The sequence below is a fragment of the Lissotriton helveticus genome, chromosome 4_1, assembly GCF_964261635.1.
Source record: "Lissotriton helveticus chromosome 4_1, aLisHel1.1, whole genome shotgun sequence".
Lineage (NCBI taxonomy): Eukaryota > Metazoa > Chordata > Amphibia > Caudata > Salamandridae > Lissotriton > Lissotriton helveticus.
The window spans coordinates 1,619,701,433-1,619,716,057 of NC_136063.1; the positions used below are offsets into that span (position 1 = coordinate 1,619,701,433).

At 48.2% G+C, this 14,625-nt stretch overlaps 1 protein-coding gene across 7 annotated transcripts in view; it reads left to right on the forward strand.

Moving 5' to 3' along the window:
* LOC144827620 (uncharacterized) overlaps positions 1-14,625 on the forward strand; it is a 455,727-nt gene that overhangs the window by 149,590 nt on the left and 291,512 nt on the right. For all 7 annotated transcript variants that reach the window (XM_078685862.1, XM_078685869.1, XM_078685867.1 and 4 more), the window contains one exon: positions 10,445-10,501. In XM_078685862.1, coding sequence (XP_078541988.1) covers positions 10,445-10,501 — 57 coding nt within the window. The remainder of the gene's footprint in view (positions 1-10,444; positions 10,502-14,625) is intronic.

Consider the following 14,625-nt stretch of genomic DNA (forward strand, 5'->3'; position numbering starts at 1 on the left):
TCACCTCGACCTGCTGCTGCTGAGCTGACCACCGACTGCTGCCTGTGACCATCACCTCGACCTGCTGCTGCTGAGCTGACCACCGACTGCTGCCTGTGACCATCACCTCGACCTGCTGCTGCTGAGCTGACCACCGACTGCTGCTCTAGTGCCATACTCTGTGATCTTGCCATGTCGAGAGTCAAAGAGATCCGGTCTCGTCCCTTCACCGCCGCGGAGCTTGATGTCCTCGTGGACGGTGTGCTCCGCAACTTTGGACGGCTCTACGGCGCACCCGGACAGGTGGTAAGTGCAGTGTGGGACATGTTGGTGTGCATGAGGTGGTCAATGACTCCTGGCTTCTGCAATCTTAGCTGTGTACTGTGGGCCCGACATATTTGTCGGAATGTGCATGGCTGCTGACAGATACGTGTTGCCCCTATCTGTGTGACAGGCAAACTGTCCACTGACTTGCACCCTTTTGTCTCCCATCATGGTAGGTCAAGCTGCACCTTCGCAAGGACGTGTGGAGGAGCATAGCACGTGATGTACGGGCATTGGGGGTGTGCAATAGACGACATACACACTGCCACAAACGCTGGGACTACATTTCCAGGCTGAGCAAGAATGTAGCGGAAGTGACACTGGGGATGATTCCAAGGACGCCATGTCTGGCCCGACGCTCCATGACCCCTCTCATGCACCGTATCATTGCTGTGACGCATCCTGACCTGTCCGAACGGCTGAGTGTGGATCAACAGCAAACTAGCGGTGAGCAGACTGTCTGTGTATGTTACTTGGGAGTGCAATGCATGTATTGGTGCCCAGACACAGTAGTGACTTCCGTGGTGCGTATGTATCGCAGCGATGCCATGTTGGTGCCATTGGGTGAGTGTAATTTGACATCCAGGTCCGGCATGTTGACACGCCACTTGCTTAGTAGTTGAGTGTTGGAGCACATGCCGTAGTGGTCCGTGGCCCCATGGCAAGACATGTGTGCAGATGTACATGCTCCTGCCCTGTCCGCATGCTGTACATGTGTCACGGCCAACAACGCTGATGTCATGTGAGGATGACTGGTAGAGGTGGGCGTGTGCAGGATGGGGGCTAGAAGAACTTTGTCAGCAATGGCATTAGGGATTCCTTGTCCTTCTGTATGTGAGTGTGCCCATGACTTGCACCTCTTTTCTGTGCATTTCAGCTTTGGCAGAGGGCACTCAGCCACAGACGGCGGAGATGAGTGGAGGCAATGCATCCGGATCAGACTTCGCGCGCACGCAGACTGACACAGAGGAGGGCAGCGCCGGAGAGGGGGACAGGACCGTCCCTGAGGACTCGCATGTGGAGACACCATCGTCCTCATCTACCGAGAGTGTTGGTGAGCCAGCACTGTTGTCACGGACTGGGAGTGGGCAATCAACACCTTCGGTCGGGACACAGCACACAGGGCCCACACTGCCGCCAACTGCACCATGTACTGTTCGTGCACGCAGGAGTAGGGGGAGCAGAGTGGCGTTCGGTGCAGGCAGCGCTGCCCCTGCCACGGTGACCCAAAATGCACTTTGTGCTGAGGCTGTTGATCTGCTGCGACAGCTGTGTGTGGGGCAGACCAATATGACAAATGCATTCCAAGACCATGATAGGAAGTTGGGGCAGGTGGTGGCATTCATGGAAGGGATGCATGGCGATCTTGCTGGTCTACACAGGACAGTTCAGTCATTGGCAAGCAGTGTGTCGTCTGCCATTGTACAGTCGCATGGACAGGGTCCTACTTCTGTTTCCCCATCTACACCACTGGATGTCTCGGGGGGGGTGAATATTCTGACCAGGACTCTAATACAGGTTATTGCACTAGAAGCAGCGTCAGACAGCACGTCAGGGCACGGAGGGCACAGACACCATCCCCTAGGTCAGAAAAATCTGTTCACAAAGACAACGTCAGATACACTGTAGTACACACACAGGATCCACAAGTGGTGTTGGGGGACATGCCTTCACATGCTACACAGGCATTCCACTCAAAAGGTACTCCCAAGGCAAGGGATACTCCCTTGGACAAGGACAGTCAGAGGACAAAGGCACCTCAAAGGAGCAGGGACATTCCCAAGGACAAGGACGATACTAAGGAAGGGGCCACTCCCAAGGACAGGGACAGTCAGAGGACAAAGGCACCTCAAAGGAGCAGGGACACTCCCAAGGACAAGGACGTTACTAAGGAAGGGGCCACTCCCAAGGACAGGGACAGTCAGAGGACAAAGGCACCTCAAAGGAGCAGGGACACTCCCAAGGACAAGGACGATACTAAGGAAGGGGCCACTCCCAAGGACAGGGACAAGAACAGTCAGAGGACAAAGGCACCTCAAAAGAGCAGGGACACTCCCAAGGGCAGGCACACAACAGAGCAAGGGCCATCTCCCAAGGGCAGGGACACACATAGGGAGAAGGTGTCTTCTGGAGACAGGTACACCACAGACGACAAGTCTGCTGCCAGGAACAGGGCAACGTCCAGGGCACAGGGAAAGTCCAGAGCCAACACTCCTCCTACGGATAAGGCACATCCTAGGGACAAGGCTTCTACCATGGACACTGGCGCAATCAAGGACAGGAATACATCACCCCTGGCTGCACTGAGGCTGATGTTGTCGAAGGAACGGAAAACAGATGTCTCCGCGGCGGAGTCCCCCCATACCTCCACTCCCATCCAGGCCCGTCAGAAGCAGAGGAGGGAGTCCCCTGTTGTTGCATCCCCCATTACACATGATTCTGAGTCCAGGCGGCAGGCACACAGCAAACGACAAGCAGGCTCCAGCACGTCCCCAGAAAGCCGACCCCCGGCAGCAGATGCTCCACCTATGGTGGGTGATAATTCTTTAGAGTCCCCACCACTTGCCAGTCCTGTCATGTCCAGGGTGCACTCAAATATCCCTAAGAAATGCAGACACACACCATTGACACCTGCCCACCCCGATGTCGCTCAAGTACAGCTATCCCCAGCTCCCAGGGCCACCCTGCCTCCTGGCCCATACAGCCCTGTGGCTCATCATTTCTGTGTTCCCAGTGGCGCTGGTGCAGTAGACTCTCATGTATCAGATAGTGGCACTGTGTCTGTAGTTTGCTGTCATGCATCATGTAGTAGCACAGTCTCAGTTGTCCCCTCTCCTGTTTCAGGTGCTGGCAGTGTATCTGGGTCTATGGCTCATGTGTCAGTCAGTAGATCTGTGGCTGTGTCTCACACTCCTGTTTCTGGTGCTGGCAGTGTGTCTGGGTCTGTGGCTCACGTGTCAGTCACTACATCTGTGGCTGTGTCTCACATTCCTGTTTCAGGTGCTGGCAGTGTATCTGGGTCTATGGCTCATGTGTAAGTCACTCGAGCTGTGGCTGTGTCTCACACTCCTGTTTCTGGTGCTGGCAGTGTATCTGGGTCTATGGCTCATGTGTCAGTCACTCGGGCTGTGGCTGTGTCTCACACTCCTGTTTCTGGTGCTGGCAGTGTGTCTGGGTCTTTGGCCCATGTGTCTGTCACTTGGGCTGTGGCTGTGTCTCACATTCCTGTTTCTGGTGCTGGCAGTGTGTCTGGGTCTGTGGCCCATGTGTCAGTCACTCGGGCTGTGGCTGTGTCTCACACTCCTGTTTCTGGTGCTGGCAGTGTGTCCGAGGCAGGTAGTTCACGCAGTCCACCTGATTCTGTGATGTGAGGTGCTGTTCACTTCACTCACATGTTATTGCACATGGTGTGTACATTGTCCACTGAGAACAGCCTTGCACTGTTGTGGTCCTTGGGACGGGTTGCTTGGAACACATACTTGTGCTGCCTCTGATGTACCTGATCTGTTGGGCACATTGCCCTGTTGATGCTCTGATGCTGCATTCTGCCCTCTGATGTGCTGACTCAGATGTACCTGCTCTGTTGTCCACAATGCCCTGTTGCTGTTCTGATACTGCATTCTGCCCTCTGATGTGCTGCCTCTGATGTTCATGCTCTGGTGCCCACTTTGCCCATGCTCACGCATACACTGTGATTATACCCCTATTATGTGTAATAAAGGTAGTCAATCATGTGTCGTGGTTTGTCGTAGTAATTCCTGCTTGCGTACTACAATTGTGTATTTGTATTTGCTTGTGATCAGTGGTTTCGGTAACATGACACTCCCCCTCCCAACATCACGACCCTTGCAGGTATTCCCCTCCAGACAGCGATTGGTTTGTGCCTTACCTGCGTCGTCGTCGATAGTGGGCCAAGACTTGGACGTGGTGGATCGCGAAGAGCATCGGGGAAAGCGTGTAGCGCTGGGTCCATGGTGGCGAGCAGCTTGTGGTGGGTATCTCTGCTATGTATGGTATCTTCGCTGTGGGGAATCCGCCGTGTTCAGACAGGTTGTTTTTCCGCAACGGTTTTATGTGTATTTTCCGCCATCTTGATTTGGGGGACGGTCGTAGACGTCAGTCCGTACGGCGGAGTCTCTGGATTGGTTACGTCCGCCGCGTGGTCGGGTGTAGTTGGGCGGCGGTGCGTGCTCTTCCGTCGCGGACGGAATTTTGACACTCTTTCCTATCCTGATATGGTGGACGGAGTGTCCACGGCAGGCGGACACGGAAAAGGCATTTTCCGCTTACTCCAGGGCTGCGGACGCACTTCCGTCCGCCATCCTAATGTGCCCCAAAATGTGTTGTTAAAAAAAATACATCCAATAGCCTATCATTTTACACTCTCTGTCCCCTAACAAGATTGTCACATAGTTCAGTTTACATAACTCTCTCAAATTGCTGCTTGAGGAAGAGAAGTAAACTCCATTTGAATGTTAAAAGAATATTAAGCAATATGTCAGAAGACATAACCTGACATTTGACCTCAGTCTTTGAATGCAGAGGAAACGAGGCAAGGTGAAAAAACGAATTTTTATTGCTCATTCACCTTCTTAACCTCAGCATTATTACCTTGGGAGGTGCTGCAGAACCCTCAGCACCTCTACGTCCAGCGCCTATGACTGCCCATAGCAATGGAGAATGACTTCATGTGAGTTTACACTGTTACATGTCTCCTAGTGTAGAAATCCCAGTAAGGTCCCATTTTCAAAACCTGCCAACTGAACACTATGCATTAGGCACTTTATTCACCATAAGGACCTCTGTTGGATTCCTTTTCCATACCATGGCACCCAATTAAGAGCTTTGTGCCAGTATTTTGTTGACACTTTGGGATACCCAGTACGACATCTGGAACTTAATTACCATAAAGTAGATCTTCAGTGCCCACTTTGTTCAGAAAGTATACTTTTTGTCTATTTAATCCCCATTTCCAGTGGTTTCTCCTTTGCCGCTCATGGGCAGACCCAAGGAACATGTACTAATTAGTTAACTGAAGATTGCGCTGTGTGCTGTTTTCCTCTGTTCCATATTCAGGGGCTGATTACGATGCGGTTCAGAAGGCTCTGACCGACGGTTCGGCTTCCAAACTGCATCGTAATATGCCAGTTGAATTCCTTTCCAACTGCCTCATTTTGATGGAGGTGGTGGGAAAGGAATCCGACCAGTCCAGCTGGCTGGCTTCCGCCAGTCGGAATGCGTCATGTAATCTCATGGGCAGGCCTTTCCGCCCTTGAGATTACAATGACGATTTCCGACATGGTTTCCATGCCGGTTTGTCCAACATGGAAACCATATCGATAAGCATCTGTGGGAGCTCCCAGCAGGGCCCCTTGCGTGCATGCTCCCATAGTAACATGTAGGAATGCGACCGAACAGTGTGCAATCGCATCCTAAGGAGGCGGTCGGGACTGCTGGCCGGGTGTCGGTCGGTCCCATGACCGATTCGGTGTCGGGCAGAAGTGATTCCGCCAACATCGTAACCACAGATTGAAATTAGCAGCACCAGCCCTTGTGAAAATTTCTGTTGACAATGACAGATTATATTACATCAAGTTGAAGCTGAGTATTCCAACATGACCAGGCATATTACTGCAATTTGTACACCAACCTGAGAACCTATCAAAAAACCCTGATGGTACACTCCTTCCCTAAGGCACCAAAGAATTTGTTGGTCAAACAAATCAACTCTCTCTTCCTACCAGCACTCCTCTCTTGATATTTTGCTAGCACTATGAAGCTTTTGGCAATATGTGCTCCTTACAAGTTTAAAAATCAATATAATTAGAACATCAGAATGTTGTGCCCTCCATTGAAGACAACGGAGCTTCAGAATGCTATAAGCATAGAATTAGGCCGTCTTCTGTCATAATTGCAATTCCCTAATTTACAGCCTTTGAGTCTCCCGCTCCCCTGCCTCTCCTTGATATGTGGACTGTGCAATACAAAGAAACAGGCTGTGCATAAGGGCACACAGGGAGCCTTCCTCACTCTTTGCTCCTGTTGCTCATAGTATTACTGGGGCTACAGAAGGAGGGAGGGGGGACCTATCCTTAGCTCTTGGCTCTGCCAAACAAAAACAACCATTTCCAATGCAATCGGTCTCGCCTTTGGGACCTTATAAGTATTTACCAATGCAGCACATTATCACACATTACTGCAACGTTAACACTCGCCATTACCATCATTCCAGGCTAACACCATTACAGACGGATTGTTCTCATTACTCCTAAGAACGTTTTTTCCCCCTCTTTAAAGTATTAAACACGATGCCATGAACAATGTACAGCCATATCAAGTGGAGGCAATGTATTTATACACAAACATTCTCCATTTAGATGTGTGAATCTTTAAATCACTTTGTAGAATTATATGGGCCAAAATTATTTCCAAGGTTCCAAAGGACTTTATATCATAAAGACAAAATAAAAAGGACCAATTATGTACCACCACTCCCAACTATGAGGTATTCAGTTTGGAAAGTTACAAAAAATTAAAACAGAAGACTGTGTACCTTTTAAGAAAAAGACGCACACACAGCCTAGGGATTAATGGATTCCTAAAAAAAGTGACAGAACTATGTTGAAGAGTATGACCTTTAACTAACGCGATGTTGCGCTTCAACCAGGCTCAAAGAGAAACAGCAATAAATGACTTTGACTTCAATGTGCATCCGTTCACTGCATTGTAAATGAAGCACAGGGCAGAAAAGTCATTAAGTACCCAGCCGTCATGATGTGCACATGGGGGTCGCGTCGTGACAGTCGCTGGATGCTGCCCGATTGACCTTCAAAAATGGAGAGTCAATAGAAAAACAAACTCAACAGTAAAAATACTATCAGAGGTGCTTTTAAAAGCTGTAACAGTGTAGAATACCCTGCCACAAAACAACGGGAAGAATATTAAGATCTAATTCTATCCAAATGCATGTGAGGTTCTGAATCCTATTTATTACGTGTAGGCTTGCATCTAACACCAATGCACGCAAACTGATTATCAGTATGGGACGAGAATAATCATGTTCACATCAACACGTTCAAATGTCATGGAGAGATATTGAAAAAACGAACAGTGAAAAATTTCAGGTGTAATGAGGAAGTTAGAGCAATGGTCTGTGGATGGTTAAGAAAGTTCCCCTCGGGCACACATTAACCACAAGGGCGGACGAAAATTGTAGTTAAGCGGTGCTGCTTTCAGGATAAGCGGAAGTGACGCATCGCATCTACAGCCAATAATAAGTACTCTACATTGTTCATGGCATCATGTTTACAAATGGCAAGCGGCAGGAGAAATTCCCCGCAAAAGTCGGAGTTTCACCCCTGATAGAGAGTACTTGATGTCTCGGAGAGACAGCGCATGCGCGCTGACCAAGCAAAAGACCTAATAAAGCAGTTTGGCAGAGAAGAGGGAGAAACCGGCTGACTTAAGCCTCCTTTCACACCTCTTGCTTTATATTATTGATTTTGTCAAAAAACACACAGAGCTGTGCCTTTGAAAGGCACTGAAGTGTAGGAGGTGCAAGGGGCTTTAAACCCCCATGTATCACGGAAGGCTTTTTTTTTGTTAGGACATTCTACCCTCACATAGAAGAATGTTCTACAAGCCTTATAGCTGGACATAGCAGTCTAAAACACTATAAAAAAAGTCCTGCTTGATTGTTATAGATCCTTGTCCTCTGCTCAGGCCTATAATGCTGGAGTGGACCTTTAACAGCCGGTGTCAGTGGTGTAACACAGGCCCTCGCATCCCCCGCGGTGTGAGGGTTCCGAACTGCAGGGGGCCACCTCTGCACAGTCGTCAGTACTGAGAGCTCCAGATTCAAACCGGAGCGGGGGACCCTCCATGTACCTTGCAGGGTGGCCCCCACAACTTTCGTTACACCAGTGGCCGGTATAGCTACTGCTACTGCGGACTATAAGCTATAATAATTTTTTTTTAAACTTACGTAACTTGTTGAGGAAAATAAGCCCATTAATTTTCTGGCCTCATTACAAGACGGTGGTACAGGCATTAGCATTTTCTAGTTAGCATAGTTATTGCAATTAGAACATTGGAATGCTGGGAGCTCCATTGAAGACAATAAGAGTGGCTCATTGCCAGCAATGGCTGGTATAGATCTTCTGGTCCAATATGCCAATGCTTGTCTTTCTGTTTTTTCCCCTTTAACTCTTTAATTTAGACCATTAAATCGTCAGTGGGTGGAGTTTTCTAATAGCATTACAGTCTATCTACTGATGCCTATACTAGTTGTTAAAGCCCTCTTCTCACCTGCAGCTTGGTTCTTCTTTAATTCGGGTTCGTAGCCTTTATCAGCTGTTATAAACCCTGGCTCACTGTTATGTTATTGCCATTACATCTGCCACGCTATTAACATCCATTCTTGTTGCACTAAGAGTAGTGCCTTCTTATGCAGAGCATTACTGACTTTCTTTACAGGTTCGTCTACATTTTCATCCTTTCACTCTCTTAAGACAAGTTTTGTGCACTCTGAAAATGCAGACTTTTTATTGCCATCAAATGCATACATACGGCCTAAAACAAGAAGTGTTTAACTAGCCTGATAAGTCTCCAAGTTTAAAACAATTGCTCTGGTGAACGGTGTGTACCTGTAACTGACAGCGAAAGGGGTAATGTGTTGTGCTTGGCCTGTCATTATATTACCCACGAACCGAAAGAGAAAATGAAACTGGTGGATGGCTTAAGATCATGCAGAAGCAACAAGTCATTATTACTGAAAATGGTGTGAATTCAAACAATCATCGACAAAGCCAATAGGTCTTGCCTATGGGTGAGCTATTGGCTTTGCCAATGGGGTGGTGGTGTCTAACAGGGACGGGCGGTCGCAGGTGATGTGTAGGGCGGGTAGTTAACAAGACAGTTCAAAAAGTTTTTTTTAAAACCTTCTGTCAGTGGGAGGTGGAAGAAAAACAGATGGGATGGAGGGTAGTAGACAGGAGAAGAAACAGGGACAGGAAACATGATGGAGCTGGTGGGGGGAGAAGAAACAGGATGAGGCTGGTGTGGGGAGGCAAAATAAAAGTGCTTGGTCCACGCACCGCCAATAAAAAAGGAAGTGACTCATGGCAAGCGCTGCCCAAGTAGAAGGCAGCAAAGAAGAGTGACAATGCTGCAAACTATTGTGAAGCAATGGGCGGGTTCCAAGCTGATTATAGAACACAAGAGTCTTGCAAGCAAGAACGCATGCTCTTGGGTATGCTCACAGGTGAGACCTAAAAACAGAACTTAAGGCCTGATTTAGAGAAGAGTGCAAATGTAAAACAGTTCTAAAAGCAATGGAAACATAATTTGCTCTATACATTTCCACCTTAAGATATTCTCCTGAAGACTCACTATCGCAACGTCCTACATGACAGTTGTAATTACTCTGGTGGAAAATAATTCCTAGTGGAAATAATACTTTTAAAGAAAATTATGTTGCCACTGTTTTTCAGAGGACTTTATGTTACCATCCTTCTTTAAATCAGGTCCTAGGTCTAAATTATTCTATGGCGTGGCCCCTGTGGCAGGGAATAGACTATCAAATAACTATAGATCTGTGCCTTGCTTGTTTGTGTTCTGTATCGGTTTCGCCCATTGTATAAAATGGAAGAACTATTTATTTTATTTTTTAGGTATTGTTTTATGTCTATATGTTTCTATTATTACCTTGGTGCAGTACTCCCTCACCTACGGAGCGTCGACCGTGCAGAAAAACACGCTGGATTAAAAAAAACATAAGCGAATAAATAAATGTTAACTTTGGACATTGTATCTGCCAACCATAAAAGAACCATGACAAAATTATTACACCTACTGAAACCACATTACCCTAATTAACAAAAATAACTGGCTTCAAGTTTCAAAGGCAGTGACATGGGTTTTTCTTAATTGGGGGTTGGAAATTAATCACATCTTTCGCTGGACAGGCCTTTTAAATATCCTGTAAAAGTCTTTCGTTCAGTGTTCACACTTGGTTAAGATGGTATATAAGACCAGGGAGGGACGATAAAATACGTGCCACTGAAAGCCTTTTGTGTTTAGAAGACCATGGAGCAATTAAACATTGTCCAATTATGATGTGTTTTTATTTTTGTCTCTGCAGTTCTTGACAGCAGGTATTCTGCTCATTGTGCTGGTTGTGAAACAGCTTCAAATACTGGTGAGTAAAAGGTAACATATTTAAAACAAAAATAATTCAAAATGCGACTGTCAGTGAAAAAGCCGAATATCTAATACGAAATTCTGAAAATATAATAGATAACTAAGATTGTTTAATCTTGGAATTTGTGCACACTTGTAAGCTATTTTTTTTTTTTATAACTGTATACAATCATTAATACTGGTACAGGGTAAGTCACAATTTGAATATGTCGTTAGTACATTGTTGTATTGTGATTGCCCCCTTGCTGGTTGGAATTTTACTAGAAAAAAGGAAAAGTAAATAGGAACGCACAGAAAGTTAGTTGAAGAAAAAGAAGAGAGAAGGTGGGGTAGGTTAGGCCCCCTAGAGAGGCAAAAATACAAGGCTAAAAGCATTAGTGATCGTTACATCGACTCTTGTCCCACTCGGGGTTATTGAGTTCATTTCCGGGTCTTCCCCCCCCCCCCCCCGTCAGGTTCTAGGTTCCGCCGTCTATGGTGGTTTGTAGGGATCAAGGACCATGTCCATCGCTTCCAGCAGCCCCCTAGATGACGCTTTCCAGGGGGAGTACTGTATTGCCAGCCGGTCAGCTCCTCTGACGTGAGTGAGCCAGTTAAAGCATCCTTGGAAGGTAGTGTTGCTAGCGTCTTTCCAGTTATTCAGCACAAGTTTGACCTCCGCTTTCAGCAGCAAGTCCAGTAGCTCTTTCTCACTTTCAGAGGCGAGATCTGTTTGTATAAACGCCGTTGCACGGGAGGCGAAATCCCTCATTAGCTTCGTCCTAAACACATTGTCTATGAAATCAAAGACTCTTTCCCAGAATATCTTGAGTGTCAGGCAACGGAAGATAAGATGTGCTAGGTCCCCCTTCTCTGTGTTGCAATTCCAGCATAGGGGGTCTTCTCTGAGGCCTAGTGTATGTAGGCGGTCTGGGGTCCAGAAGGTTTTGTGGAGTAGCCAGTGTTTTGTTTGTGCTAGCACTGGGGATATCTTATTTCTTGTGGCTGAAGCCCACACATTTCTCTATTCTTGGTCATTTATTAGGGGGTGGATCTGTTTGTCCCAGTATTAAGTTGTTTTCACATTGAGTTTGGTGCTTTTCGGGCGAAGGAGCTGTATATTTGCGATACTTGATGCCCTAATTTGTTTATATTTGCTACATATCTAACGATCGAGGGTTGGCTGCTTCCTAGGTTTGTCTTTGCTAAGGCTGTCTTAACCTTTAGGAATCTGTATAGGTCTATGTCTTCTAGTTGGTGAGCTGCTTTCAGGTCTGAGAATGTGATGGGGGAGGACCCTCTCTCTAGTTGGTGTGGGAAGAATATACCCCTTTCTGATAGATACATCTGCCTTGTGAATTCCTCACCTTGTGAATATCCCCCTTGCGTCAGCAACGTTTGGAAAATTCTTTGTAGCACGCCGGCGTGGACGACGTCATAGGAGCACGGCATCGCGCGCGACTCCGTCTGACGTCACCGACTCCTTTTTAGACCCACGTCGGCGTGATGACGTCAGTTCCCTTTTTTCCACGTCGTCGACGCTAACGGTTTCTGGGATCTTCTGTGATTCAGATAGTAACTTGTTGCTATTTTATGTTACTGTTTCTCTGTCGAGTGTCTATTCTTCGTCGAGGATGTCATTGAGGAAGAGGGGGTTCAAGCAGTGCGGATCGTGTGCCCGAATGATGTCTATTAACGATCCGCACGACGATTGTTTGTGGTGTCTTGGTTCGGACCATGATGTCAAGAACTGTCGATCCTGCTTCAAGATGAACCCAAAGGCTTTACGAGAACGTGATGCAAAACTTCTGCTGGCCAAGGTGAAAGGAAAAGAGGCTGGAAGGTCTTCGAGGTCAACATCTAGACGTTCGAGGTCGAGGCAGAAGTCGCGATCGAAGTCGAGGTCGAGATCGGCTTCGAGGTCCAGAGTGAGGTCGAGGTCCAGAGTGAGGTCGAGGTCCAGATCGAAGTCGGCTTCGGGTCATGCTTCGGGCTCCTCGAAGAAGAAGCTCAAGAGGAGGAAGCATAGCTCAAGACATCACTCTGGTAAAGAGTCTTCGGATTCGAAGAGGAAGTCTTCGTCTCGAAAACATCACAAGGACTTCGTGTCACCTTCACCTATGCGATCTTGTGAGGGTTCCCCGGTTCCGGAGCAAGAACCGGATCCGGAGTCGCACCATTGTTCGGAGCATGAAGGAGATGGGGAGATTTCACGGTCACCGACTCCGGTGGAAAACCCTGGAAATCAAGAGGGCCAAGATGAACCGATGGCGGAGCAGCCTCCTTTGGAGCAGCCGATGGGTTCGTACCCTCCCTTTCCTGGTCCTGGACAGGACCCCTCGCATTTCCTTAATGCTATGTTTGGCGTTTATGCGAGGGCAATGTACCCCACTGGTGTACCGGCTGGTCCCATGGGTGCATTGTCTTTTAACTTGGGTGTCCCTCAAGCTTACGCTCCGGCACCTTTTATGCTGTTTATGCCGACGCCTTATACATTTTGGCTCGGTGCGGCGCCACCGAGGTCATCGACTCCGCACACGGCTTCGCCGTCTCTGGAGCGACCCCGAGAACTGGATCGAGGTACGACGCCGGTTCGAGATTCTCATACTCCAGCTGTCCCGGCTCCTCGTTCGACGCCGGTTCCGGCTCCGTCGGAGTCGTTACCGGATCCGACGACTTCGATTAGTTTGGAGTGGTCGAGGCGCAGAGCTCAGCGCCTCTTGGAGGAAAAGGAGTATGAAGATCCTGAAGTAGAGGAAGGAGAACTTCTGGATCAAGGGGTCTGTTTTGAGGACCTGCATAGTGCTAGTGGCCTGGAACTCTCTCCTGATTGGGGTTTGCCATCAGTTTCTGATGCACCATCTAGGGACATGGCACCCTACCATTTTGTCATTAGGAAGGCTGCGGATCTGCTCAATCTGACTTTACCTACCGTTGAGTTCAAGCCTAACATCCTCACGGAGGTTTTGCATTCGCCTTCATCTATTATAGAGCCTACACTCCCATTCACTGAGGCTTTGACCGAGCCAATAATGGAGGTCTGGAAGAGACCATTGACTGCTCCTGCGGTGTCCAGGTCGATGGCGAGACGTTATAGGGTAGCACCTGGTGACCCTGAGTTTCTCTCTTCGCATCCTTCTCCAGAAAGTCTGGTTGTGCAGGCCGCTTGTTCCAACAGGTCTGCAGGTTCTTTTCCACAGGTGCCAGCAGATAAAGACTCTAAAAAATTGGACCAGTCTGCGAAAAAGATTTTCTCCTCGGGTAGCATTGCTCTTAAATCTACCAATGCTACTTGCCTGCTGGGGAGATATGTTCATGCATTGATGGACTCTGTGAAACAATTGTCAACTAAGCTTCCGGAGGAAGATAGAAAGAACTTCAATGAGGTGGTCTCTGATACTCAGGCTGCAGCCCGCCTAGTAATTCAGAGTGGCATGGACACGGCGGACTCTGTGGCCAGGATAATGGGCTCTACTGTTGCCACGAGGAGGGACGCATGGCTCAAGTCTTCTGAATTTTCAGCAGATGTACAATCTACTCTAATGGACTTACCATTTGACGGAACAGGCCTCTTTGGGAAAAAAGTGGATGTAGCTTTGGAGAGGTTCAAAGAAAGCCGGGCAACAGCAAGGTCTTTGGGCCTGCAGGGTAGAGGCTCTGCCACTAGGAAGTTTAGGGGATTTGGTAGATCTACTTTTCGTCCCTATAAACAAGGCCAGCAGCAGCAGCAGCAGCAGCAAAACCCTTTGTATAGATCATACAGAGGTAAACAAAGGGGTCGTGCTCGTGGACGCCAAGCCTCCTCCTCCTCTACTTCCTCCTCTAACAATCAACCCCCACCGCAGCAGCAAAGCAGCCCTAGATCCACCATTCCGGATCATGCGGGTCCGGTAGGGGGTCGGCTTACTCATTTTCTACGGGATTGGGAATCGGTTACATCGGATCTTTGGGTTCTCAATCTCGTAGAAAATGGGTATGCACTTCCTTTTCAGGAGTTCCCTCCCAATTACCCTCCTTGCCAAGGTTATTGTTCGGAGGACCACCTGCTTCTCCTGCAGGAAGAAGTCCTGGCACTGTTCAGAAAAGGTGCGATAGAGATGGTTCCAGAGCAGGAAAGGGGTCAGGGGTGCTACTCCCGGTATT